The 19,321-nt window shown below is 43.3% G+C and overlaps 1 protein-coding gene across 1 annotated transcript in view; it reads right to left on the bottom strand.

Annotated features, from left to right (window-relative positions):
• Positions 1 to 208: 208 nt before the first annotated feature.
• The window catches only part of cad (carbamoyl-phosphate synthetase 2, aspartate transcarbamylase, and dihydroorotase), a 23,524-nt gene continuing 4,411 nt past the window's right edge, over positions 209 to 19,321 (bottom strand). The window contains exons 7-44 of the mRNA XM_031861618.1: positions 18,021 to 18,206; positions 17,088 to 17,197; positions 16,533 to 16,675; positions 16,257 to 16,388; positions 15,531 to 15,764; positions 15,227 to 15,448; positions 14,284 to 14,472; positions 14,059 to 14,183; positions 13,611 to 13,744; positions 13,311 to 13,423; positions 13,047 to 13,211; positions 12,862 to 12,947; positions 12,398 to 12,644; positions 12,208 to 12,306; positions 11,824 to 12,048; positions 11,477 to 11,659; positions 11,144 to 11,362; positions 10,833 to 11,000; positions 10,506 to 10,688; positions 10,030 to 10,134; positions 9,020 to 9,262; positions 8,846 to 8,927; positions 8,277 to 8,443; positions 7,951 to 8,115; positions 7,486 to 7,617; positions 6,896 to 7,097; positions 6,608 to 6,798; positions 6,298 to 6,438; positions 5,537 to 5,626; positions 5,199 to 5,340; positions 4,868 to 5,058; positions 4,646 to 4,720; positions 3,514 to 3,726; positions 2,771 to 2,896; positions 2,455 to 2,610; positions 2,245 to 2,346; positions 1,930 to 2,024; positions 209 to 1,098 (exon numbers count right to left, since the gene is read on the bottom strand). Of these exons, the coding sequence (XP_031717478.1) occupies positions 999 to 1,098; positions 1,930 to 2,024; positions 2,245 to 2,346; positions 2,455 to 2,610; positions 2,771 to 2,896; positions 3,514 to 3,726; positions 4,646 to 4,720; positions 4,868 to 5,058; positions 5,199 to 5,340; positions 5,537 to 5,626; positions 6,298 to 6,438; positions 6,608 to 6,798; positions 6,896 to 7,097; positions 7,486 to 7,617; positions 7,951 to 8,115; positions 8,277 to 8,443; positions 8,846 to 8,927; positions 9,020 to 9,262; positions 10,030 to 10,134; positions 10,506 to 10,688; positions 10,833 to 11,000; positions 11,144 to 11,362; positions 11,477 to 11,659; positions 11,824 to 12,048; positions 12,208 to 12,306; positions 12,398 to 12,644; positions 12,862 to 12,947; positions 13,047 to 13,211; positions 13,311 to 13,423; positions 13,611 to 13,744; positions 14,059 to 14,183; positions 14,284 to 14,472; positions 15,227 to 15,448; positions 15,531 to 15,764; positions 16,257 to 16,388; positions 16,533 to 16,675; positions 17,088 to 17,197; positions 18,021 to 18,206 (5,881 nt within the window). The 3' untranslated portion in view covers positions 209 to 998. The remainder of the gene's footprint in view (positions 1,099 to 1,929; positions 2,025 to 2,244; positions 2,347 to 2,454; positions 2,611 to 2,770; positions 2,897 to 3,513; positions 3,727 to 4,645; positions 4,721 to 4,867; positions 5,059 to 5,198; positions 5,341 to 5,536; positions 5,627 to 6,297; positions 6,439 to 6,607; positions 6,799 to 6,895; positions 7,098 to 7,485; positions 7,618 to 7,950; positions 8,116 to 8,276; positions 8,444 to 8,845; positions 8,928 to 9,019; positions 9,263 to 10,029; positions 10,135 to 10,505; positions 10,689 to 10,832; positions 11,001 to 11,143; positions 11,363 to 11,476; positions 11,660 to 11,823; positions 12,049 to 12,207; positions 12,307 to 12,397; positions 12,645 to 12,861; positions 12,948 to 13,046; positions 13,212 to 13,310; positions 13,424 to 13,610; positions 13,745 to 14,058; positions 14,184 to 14,283; positions 14,473 to 15,226; positions 15,449 to 15,530; positions 15,765 to 16,256; positions 16,389 to 16,532; positions 16,676 to 17,087; positions 17,198 to 18,020; positions 18,207 to 19,321) is intronic.

The raw sequence follows: 19,321 nt of genomic DNA, 5'->3' as shown, positions 1-19,321 counted from the left end.
TCAACATCCTTTTTATTAATTCTGTTTTTGATTAAATAAGCTTAAACTCAACGACCATTAAGTAAATAATTAACTTACAACAGGAGAAAGGTAATGTTACACAACCCATTGGGTTTTTGCGTTACCTTAACAACCAGGACTTAAAACCTTAAAAGTCATTGCAGTTACATGTGACAGCTCTGTGCCACATTTGATGTTGTGCTGCTTCATGTGATGGATATTAATGACAACGTCAAATGCAAAAGAGAAAATTCATTTTATTAATATTTATTTCTCCACATAATACAAAGTTCTTCATCCACGCTTAAATGACACTTGTTCCCAGAGGATAAAAGATTACATTTAATTAAACTGCAGCAGTCTAAGAAATCACTCCTAAACCATCACAGACCAAGTTTGGAGAGAATATTTGTGTTCCTCTATTTTCAGTAGATGCAGCAAATGTAACTGGCAGCATAACTTGTCAGAACAGAGCAATCCCTTACACTATTTACTCCCTTTTAATATTGTAATTTAGTTTACCCAGCTACCAAAACATTTAACGAATCAATACCACACATCATAGTACCATCGACGTTATGATTTAAATGTCTTTTCTTCCCCTTTTCCTCAAGCTCACTATTGCCGACGACTGCACAAATACTGATCCGTTAACCGTCATGAGCAAATAAAACTAAATAAATTCTCTGTATTCCAAATACAGCATCCAGTATTTCTGGTTAAGAGGCAGTTTTACGGGAAAATATAAATTGTGTTTTAGGACAGTTGTTGAAAACCAAGCAATGGTCAGTCCCACTGAAGAAATGCAGTTGCATGTAGCAGCATGAAACTTAACTCGGTTAAAGTCTTGTTGCTGTTTTTAAATTCTACTCAACACCCCTCCAGGAACTGGAAACAAGAAATCCACAGATTACAGGAAAGAAGATGCCGGTGTCGTGTCTAAAACCGATTACTCTAAAAACGCTCACAATTGGTGCGACAAACAGGACCACATGGATCTATCTGCCCAGTACGGTGGCCAGCAGGGCCATTCGGATGTACATGCCGTTCTCTGCTTGACGGAAATACGCTGCCCTTGGGTCCGTGTCCACCTCCACACTGAGAGACAAATACAAAGGGAGACACAAGAGGATAAGTTTTACTGCTGTAGGAGAGCAGTCAATAATTATTTAAGTGCATTTCAGATGGATTTCCTCTGAGATCAGTTGCATTCAAGAACAAATCAGATTAAATCACTTTATCTGATGGAAATTATATTTCCAACCTCCCAGGAAGCCTTCTCGTCAAACGACTTCAGCTACATGGATTAATCAATAGGCAGATTGACAGAAAATGTATCCGTTACTATTTTATAACAAATTATTTTAAGTCAAAATGAATATAAATAAATGTCTGTTATGACTCTTGTTTATTGCAAAGTGCTGGGAACCAAACTGTGTTTGAGCCCATTGCCTACTGATGTAATTCCTTGCATTTGCAGTATTATGAACTGGGTCTGTGGCGACGTACCCGGGAAAAAAAACCACCATCAGCGCACAGTTAGGAAGTGGTATGCAAAAAACACCTGCAACTACTGCTTATCGCCATAAATGCAGCCAAAGAAAACTAAACGGTGAAGTTTGAGATGAGAAATCCCTTAGTTTCAGCTTCTCAGATATGAAAATTCTTTGCTTTGTTTTATGTCTTTGTAAACAGAATGTCTTTGGGCTTTGGATTGGTGGTCGGACAAACAATTTGAAGACGTCACCATGCTCCGAGAGCTTCTGGAGGGCATGTTTCACCATTTTATAGACAAAACAACCGATCGAGAAATTAACTAGCTGCCGTAATGAAAATGGTTAGTTGCAGCCTGACATAAGATCACCTTTCTCTTATTTCAGGGGAAAGGTTACTGTACGAGAATGCATAATGGTGCTGATTGGGTCTTACCTGATTTCGTTGACTCTTGGCAGCGGATGCATCACCACCATCTTCTTCTTGGCTACAGTCATGATGTGAGGGGTGAGGATGAACTGGCCAAAACACTGAGAAACAAAAGGACATGGACACGTAAGCCGACTTGGTGAAAGAGTGAAAAGTCTCCTGCTTCGACATTCAGAAAACATGGAACAACTTCTCATCTGAGCAATGATAATTTAAGAAAAAATGACAAAGGTTGAAATGTACATTTGTTTAAAAAGGCATTGCTTTCTACCTTAATCTGAAGAGACAAAGTACAAGCAGCTGATGGAAAGAAACACTTACGGCGTTGTACTCCTCCTTAGAGGCAAACCTCTCCTTCTGGATCCTCGTCATGTAGAGGACGTCGGTCTCTGGCAGAGCTTCCTCGATACTTTCAAACTCCTCCTGCAAACAGGTAAACACACATTATCTCTGTATGCTTTCTTTTGTCAAACTCATACATCGTCACAAATGTGGCTTGTAATACTGTGTCAGCACAGTTTAGTCCCCCACCTGTCTGATGCCCTTTGAGGCCACGTAGCTGATGATCTCTGCTGGCATGTGGAGGTCCCTGGGGGCCACGTAGCGCAGGGTGATGCGGTACTGGGTCAGCAGTTTGGCGAGGGAATGAACCGTGCGGCCGTGTTTCAGATCCCCAACCATAGTTATCTGATAGAGGGGGGATATATGGGTTCAAAGTGCTGGTTGGTACAACAATCAAACTAAAAACTAAAAGTTGGATAACTATGGATTACAAAAAAAAAATATCCAAGGACAGTTTCTTTTGTTTATTTGGGGGTGGGTCCAAAATTGTGGGCCAATTCCTCACCGTCATGCCGTTGACCGTCCCCAGCTCCTCTCTGATGGTGAAGACGTCCAGCAGCGCCTGGGTTGGATGCTCCCCAACGCCGTCTCCAGCGTTGATCACAGGTTTACGGCAATGACGAGCTGCACTCTGGAGACGAATTACATAAAGTCAAAACAATTAAAATGGAGTTGGAACTACGTGATAATAGAAAACATAGTATAATAGTACATATAAAGTAGTTGTAAATGCAGTATAGAAATGCCAATGATGTATCTTTTTTTTATTAGTTTCTTTATTGCAGTTTGTCCACCAGAGAGCACTGACAAGTTGGGTTTGGAACTGCAACATGTTCCACTCAGTATATCCTCATCTCAATTATTTAGAAACAATGAAAAATGTTAATAATTAAAAAAAAAAACAACATTGGCTGATACCTTGTTCATTTTTTAAACCCTTGAAAATCTGAATGCATACACATACTGTAATAACAAAATTATTCTTATATTAAAGTTTCATATTAAAGTAACCATATCTACATTCTTTAAACTAGCACCAGGGGACCAAAGTTCTTTTTACAAATTCTGAACAAAGTTTTAACAATTACACAAAATTTTAAATTTATGAGGGAACGAAAAAAAAAGATTTTGAAATATCCGGGACCTGTTGAATGTCATAATACTTGTTCTACACACAGCAGAAAGTGGCAAACGCACAATAAATGGTGCTCGACTTTACAAAAAGGTTGAGTGAAAGCTGAAACCCACCTCCACGGCTCCAGGTGTTGGGTGTCGAAGCACCAGGACGTCGGTGTAGCAGCTCATGGTCTGGACCGAGTCGGCCAGAGATTCTCCCTTTTGTGTGGACGAGGTGGACTCACTGAAGTGGACGACCGAGCCGCCGAGACGCTGCATGGCCGCCGCGAAGGAGCTACTGGTGCGAGTGCTGACCTCGTAGAACATGGACGCCATCACTTTACCCTGCACAGTAAAGAGAGAGGAGCTAGGTTTGGTGCTGGGCTGGAGACGGACAAATACTAAACTACTTACAGGTACAAGAACTGTGGTAGCAGATATTCCCAAATCCCTAATGCTTGATCTGTTTAAAGTGTTTTCAGTCTGCTTAGTCGTTTACACCAAGACGTTGCTGGTCATTTTATTCCTGGGACTACTTTGCATCCAACCTGCATAGTATTTATTGATGCAGGATTTAATGAATCAAATGCAGAAGAGGAAAATGAAACAAAGAGCATCTGTCTCCACAGTAAAGCATCTGTTCAGTGTTTGAAGTTTGTTTATTTGTGCTTAATAATGAAACCGCCTGAAACTTTCAGAAAATAACTTGTTTTTCTCTCATTCACAGCACCGCCATGCTGCCTGTTCTACCGCTCGCCCTCTCAGCTTGTTAGGGCGATCTCTCTCTTTTTTCCCTTAGGCTTTGCTGTGGCTCTCTACGATTCATATATTCAATACTACATCCTCGTTTAATAAATGAAGCAGTACACTGTGTGTTTGACCGATCAGCAACATCCCTGCAAACCCCACAGACAGTTCCTGTTCTTTCAGAAAGTACTACACCCAACCAGGGCTTTTTGGAGAGTAAAATGTCATCTCCTGATCTTGATTTAAAACAGAGTCCCTGCGGTCAAACACAATGAAATCCAGAAAAGGTTCCTCTTCACTGGGAAAAGTTCCTGCGGTCAAAAGCAGGGCTGTAGTGTGTCTGCAGTCTCTCTCTCTCTCACTCACACTCACACACACACACACACACACAACCAGGAATGAACCGACTTAATAACACTTCTTAATAAACGCAGATGCTGTTGGTATTAATGCGCATTACTCCCTCATTTGTCATTTGATATGAGCAATAAGATGAACGTGTGTGAAGAGGACCTACCTTCAGGAGGTCCAGGCTTCGCTCCTTCTGAACCATCATGCGCAAAGTGTGGGCAACATTAAAAAGGTGCGACATCTGAAACAAACAAAATATACACAAATTGTGAAAAACAAAATGGGCATAAAAAAAAAAAAAAAAAAGTTTGCACGAGGCCCAAAATTTTTTGAATTTTTTTTTTCCCCCCCCCCCCCCCCCCAGAGAGAGTGTGTGTGTGTGGTGTACCTGGTCTTTGCTGAACTGTCTGACGGACAGGATGTGCTGGCCCACCAGCGGGTGCAGCAGAGGAGAGGTCGGGAAGTGGGAGAACGGTCCAACAGGTAGCTGTCCTGGTCCTGACTGAGGGGACAGCAGCCTGGACAGAGGAGGAGGGTGGCTGTAACCGTCACCGGCGCCTGGTAGCACAACCATCATCTCTGCAGAGAGCACAATGCACCAATCAGTTAAATACACGAGGAAAGCATAATGCTGCATATAGAAGGCAAATATTTTACACCACAAGCTTTGTTTTCTCACTAGACGGTGTATATCCCCGGCATTATGGGAGTTGTAGTACCTGGCGGTAGTCCAGGATCGGAAGCGCGGTGGAGGCGAGGAGGCAGCAGGTAGCGGCTCTCTCCTATTGATCGGCGGGGGCTGGGTGCTCGGGTCCGGACCAGGCCTTCCCGGGGAGGAGTGGGACGTGAGTGCTCTGGAGTCTAAAACCAAAGGAAATACACAATCTCTGAAGAAATGCAAACACTATACACCCGTGAGACAGTGATGATGATGATGATGATGAAGAAGAGATATAATCACGATGTCCTCCAGATTAGCATACACCTATCATTGGCTTTAGATTCTTCAGTTTATATAACTATTTTAATGTATTATTATATCATCCACTTTAAATACCATCGGACTCTCTTTGACAGGTTCAACAGGTTGAATCAAAGCAGCGGGCCACGCCTTCACGTCTTCACCATAACCTGGAGGCACCAACACCTGAGAGGGAGAGAGGGCGAGCCACGGCTTTAAAAACATCAAAGACCGACCAACCAATCAATCAAACTACAGAGAAATACTAAAATGTGACATGTTTTATTTCATCGGAAGCATTAGCTCATTACACCTACCCGTCTTAAATTAATTATTTTGTACAATTCTTAATTAATGTATACACTGAAAATAAAATGGAGAAAAATTAAATATATATTATATGTACCCCCTCCCCCCCCCCGAATAAATGCTAATTCACACTAATGCTAGGTTTATATTTTTAAAAACTATTCCATAAATGAACTCCTTTGACCGTTATACATCTTTGTTTTGCATTTGTTCTAATCTTTGATTTTCAAAACATGCAAATTGCTTATTTTGCGTACATGTGTACCTCAACTGTTATTGGGGTAAGTTACATGGACAAGTATTATTAAATAAGACATTCTGCACCCATTATTAATATTTTCCAATTTCATAGCTTCTGTGTTCTCAATGTTTGCTGAACTCCAGTAAACACGGGCTCTATAATGAGCCACAAAAACCACAAGTCCCAAATCCACTCAATAGAGAGCGAAATCCAGAGAAAAAGAACTGCCCTAGCTCTAATCTGTTCATCTGTTAATGTATTACAATACGGCTACAACGAATGGATATGTATGTGTGTGATTGCTAACCTGGCCGTCGATGTAGGCCACCTCTCCTCGCAGAACCACGCGGCGGACTTTACCCTTCACCTTCAGACCCTGGAAGGGTGTCCACTTTGACTTAGTGAACTGCATGGCCTGAGGAATAACCCACTCCTGCTCCAAGTCCACCTGAGAGACCCAGACAAGTGATTAAGTAATTAATAAAACAAAACTGTGAGCATTAATGCCAGATTACGTATGAAGCACAGATCCCCGTGTCCGTTTTTGCCTCCAATGCAGACCAAAACACAAGAATCATAAAAGCACAAAAAGTAACATGCTCTCTCAACGCGTGTACCTCCACATAGGTGTTTTCCTGCACAGGGAGGTTGAAGATCCTGCGTGGATTGTCGTAAAGACGCCTGATGATGTCATCCAGAGTAAGACGGCCGTCGCTGACGGCGGTCAGCAGCAGCGGCAGCATCGTCTCCAGGCCGGGGTAACCGGGAGGAGGACGATCCCCGCTCTTCTCCTCAACAGTGTGGGGAGCTAACAACACAAATCAGGTTCACGAGTAAAACATGAGCTCTCTTACGGTGTAAATAAACGATTTGACTGTCGGACTGGCTTGTGTGTTGTCACTGACCGTGGTCCGTGGCAAAGCAGTCGATGATGTCCAGGTTCTCCCAGAGAGCCTCCATGTCCTCGCGCGTTCCCAGCATGGGCCGGACCTGCGCTCGCCCGTCTCCGATCGTCACCACGTTTTCCTCGCAGAGGAAGAGGTGATGAGGTGCCACCTCACACGTGACCTGGATGCCCTTCTGCTTCGCCGCTCGGATGATCAGGATCTGAAAAAGGGGAAGAGGTGAGGAGCTTAATAATACACCGTGAGGACATCGGGCCTATGGAGCAGAAAAATGTCCTATTATAGGTGTTAAATACTGCTACCAAGAAGCTAAAATGTACATCATTTAAGGTACAGACAGAACCATAAATAAAGCTTACATTTTGGTAAATGCACCAACGCTAGGAGTTTGATTATTTCTCAAATGTTTGACGTTTATTCTCAACATTTCCACTTTATTCTCAAAAAACAGAAAAAAAGATCTTTCTTGCATAATTTCCTCCTCTGCCTGGCACTGCTACTCAAAGTTCAACCATATTCGTGACATTTCAACTTCTCGAAATGCAAAATAAAAAAGAGTTATACATTATGAAATGGAGAACAGTATTTACCTCTTCCTTGGCGGCCACGTGGCAGATGTGGACTGGCCGCTGGTAGAGCTGGGCCACCATGAGGATTGCGGCCACCGTCTGCTTCTCAGCGTGAGCGACGATGGGCATCTGCTTGGGCCACTTCTCAAAGTGCTTCATAGAGAACCAGACACATGGTTTAGTGTCAAATTTTAATGGGGACTTATGGCTCCCAAAATCTACCAAAGTAAAAACTTTGCCCCAGTGGCAAATTAATTAATTTGAACAGAACTGAAAATGACAAAAAACCTGCCCATGAGATTGAAGAAATATATATTTTATGGTAAACAATATAACAACAAAACACATAATAAATACCTAAATATAACAAGGCAAGCTAAAATCTTGACACTGTGTCTCCAACGGCATATCCCACATCATACAATAAACAAGGCCTTCATTTTGAAAACGGTACATTCATGTAAACGTAGTTGAGTTTAGACCTACCTCCATCCAGAGAGATACGTTGTCCATCTTGAGGGTGGAGTACGTGTCGTTCAGGTACATCTTCAGGGCGACAGCCTGGCTAGCGATGGACGACAGGACGGCGGCGTTGTCTGAAGCGGCGCCCAAATACAGGGCGTAGTCACATCTGCAGCCCGCTTTGGCCAGCTGATGATATAATGTTACACAGGATTTATTTCTCTCATTTTACATCTGTTTCTGACATTGGATCCACACTCGACTCCACACATCGTCTCACAGTTTGGACAAAACGAATGAGTCGTGATTTAACGGACAGGAGCAAACAAGAAAGAAACATCTGGACGTACCTTCTGCACCAGGGCCAGGGTGCTGGCGTCCGTGATGGAGGGGGAAGTGTTGGGCATCACACACACCATGGTCACGCCTCCGGCCAGAGCAGCTGCTGTCCCAGAGGAGAAGTCCTCCTTGTGTGTGGCACCAGGCTCCCGCAGGTGAACATGTACATCGATCAGACCTAAGAATCAATCACAAAAGAGCATATTTCTTAACAAACATGTTCAATAGCATGTAGACAAATATTCTAATCTATCTAATATTCTTTTCTTTGTAGTTAGTATTATAAAATATGAACATTTGTTGATCTAATACCGTTACTACTAGGCTACTATTGTTTATGGTTCAAAACAATATTAACATAAGCTCATTATTGCCCTTTGAAGCTTCACAATTTTGTACATCTCTATATTAAAAGACTTCTACGTGAAAGGTTTTCTTTTTTATAGTTTTCTGGAAGACAATAAAAAAGAAAAATGTGTGCTCTGCATTTTGCGGCTGTAGACAAATGATAAGACCTTCTCAAAGCACCCACAGTCAGAATAGAGCAACACAACAACAAACCAATCAAAGGTTGACTCACCAGGCAGACGGACCAGCGTCTGTGATGACATACTGTCGATGTGCGTTTTCACCGGTGGAGTCCGACCGATCTGATGAAGAGCCTGAAAACACATCAACACTTATGTTGCCATCCAGCGAAAAGCTTCACATTATTGTTAAAGAACAACAACAACAAAAGAACAATATATTTGACCTGGACAAAGAGCTTGGTGCACTTGATGTCGATGATGAGCGGGACAGAGTAGTCGATGGCCATGCGTCTCGTCCTGTAGCCCTTGGTGACAAAGGAGGAGAGCCGGCGCCCTCCGCTGTTCCTCATGGAGAGATTGATGACAAGATCAAAGTGGTTTTCCTCCAAGTAGTTCATGATGCTGCGCTGCTTCTCTTTGTTCGGATCCTCGCTGTCCTCCTCAAACGGCCAGTCCACTGCTTTCACCTGAAACAGGAAACCAAGAGGATCTTGTTGATGCTTTGGGATAATTCCCCCTTATTTTATCGTTTAATTTTATGACTGGTCGGGATGTAACTGCTCAGCTTATTGTTTAACATCAGCATATGTATACATCGGGTAAGGGATGGCCTTTGTTTTAAATTTTTTTACCCCTGGTATGATGCATTGTTTGACTTCTTACCGACTTAAACTCCTTGAAGCACACATGACGAGATACTTGTTTTTACATTTACAGACAATTACAATTATAAAGTTAGTAGAAATTAGCAACATAATCAGCTTTGTAAGGAGCCATTTCTTTCGTCTGCCGAGTGACCTCAATCCATGAAAAATTATTATTAGCTTGCTAGCTGTCCTGCTAACGCTAGCTACCTAAAACATCAAGTAAAATATGCTTTTAGTAGCTAAAGTCTGATGGTTTTAATCCAATCTTTTAGACACCGCAAGCAAACAGCGATGACTACAGTATATTTTTTTAGAAGAACCAAATCTGGAAGGTTGCTTTAAGCCTTAAGTCATAAAAGCTTCCAAAAACCTGGCGCACATTGCAAGACAAAGCTGTAAAGACTGAATACTTTAAAAGTTTAACGACAGAGATTAATAGTTTCATTCCACAGCGAGTCAATTTAGTAGCACTAAATTATTATACATCTGTCGATCCAATGACTCTAGATTACCTGACTGAACAGAATATTTTTCTGCAATTAAGTGATGAAATAAATCTAAATATGAAACGGCTCAGTTGAGTTCACCTTGACTCCATGCTCTGTGTAGAAGTCTGCAGTCCCCAGACTGGCGTACAGGTCATAACCCATCGACTCCAGAGCCTGCACGGTGGGCAGCAGCTCACTCTTGTTCTGTAAACACACAAAACATAGTAAACACTTCTTAAAAAGTCAACCGTCTATTAGACTTTAAATGAAACTTTTCTGGTCAAAGACAAAGCCTGAAAGTATTTTTTATCAAGCACACACAATCATGTGATAGAAAACAAAAAAAAGCTAGTTTATTTCTTAGTGGCTACATGGCCTTAAGCACTGTTAATTGCAATTCAAGACTTCTTCTACTAAGATGCATAATTTCAACTGCCAGGTGGATCAGCTGAACACAAAAATGCACATCTGACTCGCTGCTCAGGGCACCCGCGCCCATGGTGTATGCGCTCTAACCACACAGCTTTCAGGCCGCCTGAAAATCACCGCTATTTATTTAATGTTGATGCCAGTACCTTATAGCTGCCGATGGAGAGCAGGATGTTCTTTTTGGGGATCTTGAAGCCTGTGGAGAGCATTGATTTGAGGTAAGCCTCGTATCGGTTCTCCCCAAAACAGGCCACCTCGCCAGTGCTGGTCATCTCCACCCCGAGCACCACGTCGGCTCCGGCCAGGCGAGAGAATGAAAACTGGGGAACCTGGAGGATATGTGACGTATGGTTAGGAGGAAACGCGTGACACACAGCAAGGTGAAATGATAACTGATGGGTGCTTCCTCAGATTTAAGTAAAACGGTCTCTATAGAAGCAGATACGCAGCCCTAACAAAGTGACTTGGTTTACCTTCACTCCTACAACCCCTTTCCCTCTCATGAGGCCCAAAGGCACCACTTCCTCCCCCATAATGGCTTGTGTTGCCAGGGCAACAAGGTCCACGCCCAGTGTCTTGGATATGAAGGGGAAGGAGCGGGAGACTCGGACGTTGCACTCGATCACCTTCAGTTGGTCATCCTGGGGAAGAAAAGCACAGTACGTTGTTGTTCACAGTGAAAACAAAAATAACTTGTTCTGACGTTTGCATCTCTGCACAAATCAAAAGAAGCTCAGGCGTCTGCTTCATTTCAATGTGGCAGAACTTCCAGCAGGATTCTCACCTTGGCGATCAGCTGCAAGTTGAACGGTCCAGTGACCTGCAGCTCCTGGCCAATAGCATGGACGATCACCTTGATCCTCTCCATCGTCTTCTGATTGAGATCCTGTGGCGGTGTCACCAGTGTGGCGTCGCCAGAGTGAACGCCGGCGTTCTCCACGTGTTCAGACACCGCGATGGCCATCACGACGCCGTCGCAGGCGACGGCGTCTACGTCTATCTCCTGGACATTGCGGAAAGGACACAGCCCGTAAAGACTTGATTTTGTGACGTTCATATTCCGACAGATAATCTCAGAGCTCAACTTCAACTACTTCTTAATCTTTTCTTGTCTAACCTTGGCCTCCTGTATGAATTTGGAGATCACAACAGGGTATTCCTTGGACACAGCCACAGCGTCAGTCAGGTATTTCTCGAGGTCGCTGCCAGCGTAGGCGACGTTCATGGCCGCTCCGCTGAGAACGTAGGAAGGACGGACCAAACAGGGATAACCCACGGTCTCACAAAACTTCATAGCACACTGAAGAAAAAAACAAACGGGGAAATAGATGAGGACTTTGAGCATTTTCTTTCTTGTCTTCCTAACTTTATATATACGGTATGCAGAAAAATACCCTTAATACACACTTTCCCCTCCAAAAGTCAATTTAAAACATGCTCTAGTATGAACCCGGTCCGTTGTACCTTAGTGTCGGAGAGCTCCTTCCACAGCGGCTGGCTGATCCCGATGGTGTCCAGCATTCGGGAGAACTTGAACCTGTTCTCGGCACAGTCGATGAACTCGGGTGAGGTTCCCAAGATGCGGCACTGCTGACGGTGCAGCGACATGGCGATGTTGTTGGGCAGCTGGCCTCCCATAGAGAGGATCACTCCCTCCGGGTTTTCCCTCTCATAGATATCCATCACCACCTGAGATATGTCCAGGACACTTATTAATCTGCAGCTTATTCAACCTCATACACTTCAAACAACAACCCTGCTATTCATACACATACATATATACACATACATACATGCATAAAAAAAAAAAAAACTGTCATTAGTTATTAATTAGGGGGAAAATCTTACCTCAAAGGAGATCTCATCAAAGTAGAGGCGGTCACACATGTCATAGTCTGTACTGACCGTCTCTGGGTTGTAGTTCACCATGATGGTCTTGTAACCCATCTGCAATAAAAGGGACAACCAAATGTTATTAAAACCGTATTCATTCATGTTAACTGGCTGCAAGCCACATAAAATAGTGAAGAGGACTCACCTTCCTGAGCTCTGTGATGCACCCGACGGCGCACCAGTCAAACTCCACGCTGCTGCCGATGCGGTACACGCCGGAGCCGATCACCATGACGTGCTGATCGGTGAAGCCCAGGTCGTCCTCTGTGCCGTGGTAGGTCAGGTACAGGTAGTTTGTGTGGGCGGGCCATTCAGCCGCCACCGTGTCGATCTGCTTCACTACAGGTAGGATGGACCAATCGTGACGCAGCTTTCTCACGACAAGCTCTGTGCTGTAGGAGGGGAAAAAAACAACACATTTAGAATATGCTAATGAAGGGTAAGTAAGGACAATAAAAAAAAAAAAATAGGAAGAAATTACAGATTTCAGACCATCAATTTTGGTATGAATAAGAACAAAAATGAAGTCTGAACTCACGCAGAGCAAGATTGCCTATATTCAATCTGGTCTAGAAATGAATTTAGCACCATCTTATCTTTCCCACTCACCTCTGTACAGCTTGTGCGATCTGCTTGTCTGAGAAGCCCAGCTGCTTGGCCTTTCGCATCACCTCTGGAGGCATTTTGCTCTCATCCTGGTAAGAAGAACGTCAACAATAAACACAAACGACTCAAAGAGAAGACAGAACGGCGGCTTATTTACCCCCACATCAGTTACCTCTCCTCAGATTTACCTGCTTGTACGTCTCCAGCAGCTTCTCGTGGACAGTGATGTTCTCCATCTTGTGCAGGAACCAGCGGTCGATCTTGGTGAGCTCATTGAGCTGGTCCACCGTGTAGCCGGCTCTGAACGCCGACGCCAAAACGAAGATGCGCTTGTCCGTAGGAATCTGCAGCTCCTGGTGAGCAGAGGCACGGTAGAGATGATTGAGTGGTTGATTCGATGCCATGTAAATAATGGGCACTGAGGTACAAACTGCTGTTTTTTTTTTCCCTACCTTCTCAGAGACGGGCTTGATGGTGTGGTCAAAGCCAACACAGTTCTCATCCACCATCCTCAGAGCTTTCTGGAAGGCCTCCTCGAAGCTGCGGCCGATGGCCATCACCTCACCTGAGGAGAAAAAGTACTGGTGAATATCTACTTACGGTCACTGTTGTTCTGTGCTAATGCGGGTTCTTAAACAGCAGGCTTCGGTTAAGATCTCGTCAAACACCGTTTCCTCTTTCCAGCCCCAAAACGCACAATTCATCAAGGCAGAAGTGTGTTCAAAATGATAATAAAATTAATTTTCTCTTACCAACACTCTTCATGGAGCTGCCTATCTGGGTGGAAACCCTGAGGAACTTGCTGAGATCCCAGCGAGGCACCTTCACCACGCAGTAGTCCAAACTAGGCTCAAAGTTCGCCGTTGTCGAGTTGGTAACAGAGTTCCTACAGAAAATACATTCACAGATGTTTCATTACTGAATCACAGAATTCCAAGAAGTTATGGAGGGATTTACAATACAATCCAGAAAATAAAATAAAAACAATGTGACAACAGATACACAAGTCAATAATTAGTTAATGTCCCGGTCACAGTGGCTCATAGCAGGGCTATACTTACATACTAATACCATACCAAATATTAACACATACTTCTACATAGGAAAGCTCTAGTTCTTTTAGCTTTCAACACACAATGCTCATCCCTACCTTGAGAGGACTGCTGTGTTTTCTGACTTATTTGAATATTGTACACGTACTTGAGCAGTGGCAGTGGGATCCCTAGGGCAAGCTTAGCTGCGACATATGCCAGAGGATAACCTGTGGCCTTACTGGCTAGGGCCGAGCTCCGTGACAGACGGGCATTCACCTCGATGATGTAGTACTGCAAAACATCATAACGCAGAGGTAATAAGACAATCTGTGTGTGTGTGTATTGGTATCCGTATGAACACTTATTTTAAAAATAGTGTGTGCACGTGTACCTGTTCAGACTCTGGGTTAAGAGCGTATTGGATGTTGCACTCTCCTACGATGCCGAGGTGCCTGATGACTTTGATGGCCGTGCTCCTCAGCATGTTGTATTCGTGGTCGTTGAGCGTCTGACTGGGCGCCACCACGATGGATTCTCCAGTGTGGATGCCCAGGGGGTCGACATTCTCCATGTTACACACCTGAACAAGAGGAACGAATGGAGTCTCAAGTATACTGACAAGTATCATAAAATGCAATATTGTGACTAATGTATAACACTGCTATTAATGTCAAGTTTACATTCGAAGATTCTATTGAGGTTTTCCGAATGAAGCTTTCAATGTCTTTGGTCATATTTTATATGTATTTTATCACCCTAAAATATGGGGGAAATCATTTTTGTTGGCGTTATTGTTTATATAAAATGTAATTTATGCTGCCGTTAGATCGCCCCGTTAGTACAGGTGTGTGCCTCCCTTCCTGTGCAGCTAGCAGGAGAGCAAACGCCAACAAATCGAAGCAGAATATTTCGTTAGACAAAAACATGTGTATTTCGGAAATTATTACATGCGTCTTTTTTCAATAAATGTTGACTTTTGGACGTTACAAAGCCCTGGAGTTTTTGGAAATGTTCGGATCACACGAGTCTGAAACTAATCCCACGTAGCCAGCACTGCAATCTAATTCTACAAATAGTATAACACTAATAATGTTAGTGTAGCCTGATCTTTATCTGTAACTGTGCAGAAATACAAGGTTTAAACAGAATGAATAAAAGCAGCATTTGAAATGATAAAGTCAGAGTTATGAATGATGCTTCAAACTATCCGGTACAGCCCTAAAACCAATTCATATATCTGATTTAGCAATGGACCTGTGCCCCTGAATGCTAGCGACCTGGGCATCAACTGTAAAAAGCCTCTATAAAACATAATTTGTCCCTTCTGTACTCACAGTCACACAGTTGTCATAGGCATCACGGACCACCTCGTACTCGATCTCCTTCCAGCCTTTCAGGGATTTGTCCACGAGCACCTGGGAAGTGTGGGCGAAGGCCGATGTCACCAGAGAGACGAGCTCCTCTCTGTTGTTGGCAAAGCCCGAGCCCAGACCACCGAGAGCAAACGCGGAACGCACCAGAACAGGGTAGCATATGCGTTCTGCCGCTGCCACTGCCTGTAAAGACATGCATTGAGAGGACGCATTTAGACAAAAGAAATACAAGGCGTGTTTTGAAGGGATGGGTGTACCGTCTCACCTGCTCAACAGACAGCGCCGCCTCACTGGGTGCAACATGTTCATTGATCTCTTCCATCTTCTCCACAAAGACCTTCCTGTCTTCAGTCATCTCGATGGATGCCACGGGTGTTCCCAAAACCTTAACTTGGTATTTCTCCAGGACGCCCAGCTTTGTGAGCTCCACGCCGCAGTTCAGAGCCGTCTGACCGCCGAAGGTCAGCAGCACGCCGTCGGGACGTTCGTTCTTTATCACCTGAGAGAGGAAGAAATGGGACGACGTGGAGCATTGGTACCATATGGAAACAATTGCTGTAAGAAAATCTGGAATCAAAGTACAAGAAAAAGTCATTAACGCCTTTTATTGTTGTACCGACTACAATTACAAAAATACTTTTCCGGAACCTGTTTTCAGAAAAGAATTTCAACACATCCTATTCTTCATGGGCTAGTTCCACATGTTCCCACTTCCCTTATTGGTGAGCACATTAAGTCAATCACAGTCAGAAGAGTTCCGTCATATTCAGTCTCAGGAGGGGAGAGTCCTCTTAATTAAATCACAACCTTCATAATGTTATTAGCATGCAAGCTAGCTCACCTAAACTGGAAAAACCCACAACCTCTCAGTTGTAATCCATTGTTGTAACACAAACATTATTTGCATCGAACTTATCTGTAAAAATTAAAAACAATAAACTAATAAAAAATGACAAAAAAAAAAAAAAAAAAAGAGAGCGTTCATCTGTACCTCAGTGACGTACTCCGCCGTGATAGGCAGGAAGTAGACTTTGTCAGCCAGGCCCTTGGAGGTCTGGACAGTGGCGATGTTTGGGTTGATCAGCACCGTCTGGATATTCTCTTCCTTGAGAGCTTTAATAGCCTGGAAAACAAGACAAAACAACATCAGATGGAATAATTAGCCTGCGAGCCTCATAAACTCCTAATTTACCCAGCATCCCAAAATGTCATCACTTTTACATCAACATTCTTGCACTGCTCTTATCAGAAGGCGTTCCTGACAGACCTGAGAGCCGGAGTAGTCGAACTCCCCGGCCTGGCCGATGGAGAGTCCTCCAGAGCCCAGGATGAGGACCTTCCTCGGTCGTAATACCTCATCAGGCTTCGGGGAACCCGGGTAGGTGAGGTGGTCCATGATACGTTGTTTCACTGGGAAAAAAATAAAATAAATCACACACAAACATTTTGATTTTCCTGCTCCAATTCATAGAATTATTGTAATGCATTTATTTGTAACTAGGAGAAAACAATACTGAACCGATTAGTTATCAATGTCGACTAAACACAACCTAACACTGTAGCATTGCCCTAAAACTGTTTTTCCGTTAACGACGCAAAATGTTGCCCCATCGGTGACTCTAGGAAAGCAGGAGGAGTGTTTCTCCATCATCTCCCTCTCTGGCAGTGGCCATGGTGTCTCGGAAGGTGCAGCTGTAAGCTCTGGGTATGCTATGCTGTGTTGTGTTTTACATATTTAATGTGATTTACATTAGAAAGTGAAGTGAGAGAATCAAAAACGTTCTCTGTGAAGGCATTTTAAAAACACTGAAATAGCCGTTACCTGATGTGGTGGCGTTGCCCTCCTTGTGGTCTTTCACGGTGTCGAGGAAGACATCGAACAGGCCGACCAGGTCTGTGGGACCGGCCATGTGCTCCGGGTGGAACTGAACACTGAACAAAAAATGCATCAAAAGATTTGATCACATATGAGAAATCTGTATCCATTATCCCATGTAATGGGAAAATATGTCAGTCTCATGTGATGGTTTAAAGAATGTAAGTCCTAAAAGTGCAGACACCAAACAGTAGTTTCAGTAGATGATTTTAATTAGTTTTGTATCCAGGTGTCTTGTTATCTGTTATCTTGTGCACTGTTTCTTTCTTCGTAAGACACAGAGAGGCCTTGACTAACAGAGATCCTTTGTCTGGAATACTTTTACTTCCTTTTTGATGCATTATCTGAAGTTGCAACGGTTTACGCCTTTACATGCATATATGATGTGTGAGGGTAAAAAATGTCTATTCTGTCTCTGCAATAGTCATTTTAACAATGTCACAGTGGCCTCAAAGGAAGCATCTGCTGTGTGTTTAAACGGTTTATTGTAAGGCAAACTGTGAACAAAGGGATCTGCAAACAGGAGATGAAGCGCCTTCCTGACTGTCTTAAATGAAGTATACTAAGGCTCGAAGGATGACCTGCCTTTTATTGTCTTCTTTGTGTATTCTTGTTAGCTAAGCAGATAACAGGAAGCTGTCTGAGCATAAATGTCCATGCATTGTGACTGTTTAGGCAGACCACTCTTACAGATCACTGCAATGTGTCTGTGAGACTGTTCTCTTTGCTTGCAAGCAAATACATTGACTTCACAAACCTTGATCGTTCATCAAGACTCTGTTTACTTCATATTGATTGAAAACCTTCACTTTCTTCTCCCGACTAGTCAAAAGAAATATTCCACAACACCCATCAGCATCATGTCACTGAGCCCGTTACCTGAACAGGGGTTTAGTGTTGTGCACGATGCCCTCGTTGGTGTGATCGTTGGCGTTGGTGAACAGGACGTCCCAGTCTTCCGGCAGGGTGTCGGGGTCGACGGCGAAGCCGTGATTTTGACTAGTGATGAAGCAGCGATCCGTTCCCTTGTGGATGCATGGCTGGTTATGGCCACGGTTACCGTACCTGAGAGACAAGAGAAAGCAAAATAAAATCCCTGGGGTCATTTAGAGGAGCCGACAGATATGTTAGTTAGATAATGCAGTCTAGTATGTGATCTGGCTGGTGTGTAATATCATAGGATATGACTGACGCCACTAGTTGCATATGGAAGAGACGTTAATCTGAAATGACAATATTTGTGGTGGTAGCTGTATTTGTTGTATCATTCTGGGTTTTAATGGAGATATTCAGTGATTTAATGCCTTAACAGAGGCTACAAAACATTCACATTTCAATTTAAGTTGTCAAATGTGAATCTTATTTACAGAACAAAATATCAGACATCAAAAACCTAAAGAAAAAAAATAAGAAGACAAAGCAAATATTGGTCAAACCATAAATTATTTTGGTTTAAATAGTAACCTGCGTTTCCATTTTTAAAAATGCGTTCAATGAAACCCAAAACATTATTTTGGATTTATCCTAAAGCATTGTGGGAGTTCTATTGCTTTTAACAGTTCAAATGAAGAGTAGGAGATGCATTTTCGTTATTTTATTAAACCATTTTTGAAAACAGAAAGGTTTTCGTGCACGAGATTCAACCAGGAAACCACTGAAACAAGTCAAGGGCAGATATTGTACAATGACATGCCTAACAAAGTGTGCTGCAGAAAAAAAAGGCACAACTCAACGTGTTTATCTGACCCAAATTTAAATCTAGGTACATTTAAACAAGGCCTTGGGACTTTCCGGTCCAGGTGAAGATTTTAGGGTCCAATACTGATATACAGTATTACAAAGAAGCCCTGTGAACCATCTGTAAACTCAATATCACCGCAGTCCCACAACACCCTCATTTGAGATGCCAACAATATTCCAGAGGTGCGATGGGAAAGTTTGCCGCCCGCTGTGACCTTCCCACCGAGACTGATAAAGCCGCCGTCGACGGAGTCTCACAGATGTTGCTGTGGAGTTCTACAGCTGGGAGCGGGCCGGCTGGTCTGTACAGCTTTTTCTCATAACAAGAGCAGTCAGGAGAGGCCAGACTGCTGAGAACAGCAGAAATCTGCAGTTAACATCACAACTCTTCCCAAAAAAAAAAAAAAAAAAAAAAAGGGGGGGGGGGGGGGGGGGGGGGG

Source organism: Anarrhichthys ocellatus, unplaced genomic scaffold (genome assembly GCF_004355925.1).
Source record: "Anarrhichthys ocellatus isolate YVR2014 unplaced genomic scaffold, GSC_Weel_1.0 scaffold25, whole genome shotgun sequence".
In the NCBI taxonomy this organism is placed as follows: domain Eukaryota; kingdom Metazoa; phylum Chordata; class Actinopteri; order Perciformes; family Anarhichadidae; genus Anarrhichthys; species Anarrhichthys ocellatus.
This window is presented reverse-complemented; position numbering and strand designations above follow the sequence as displayed.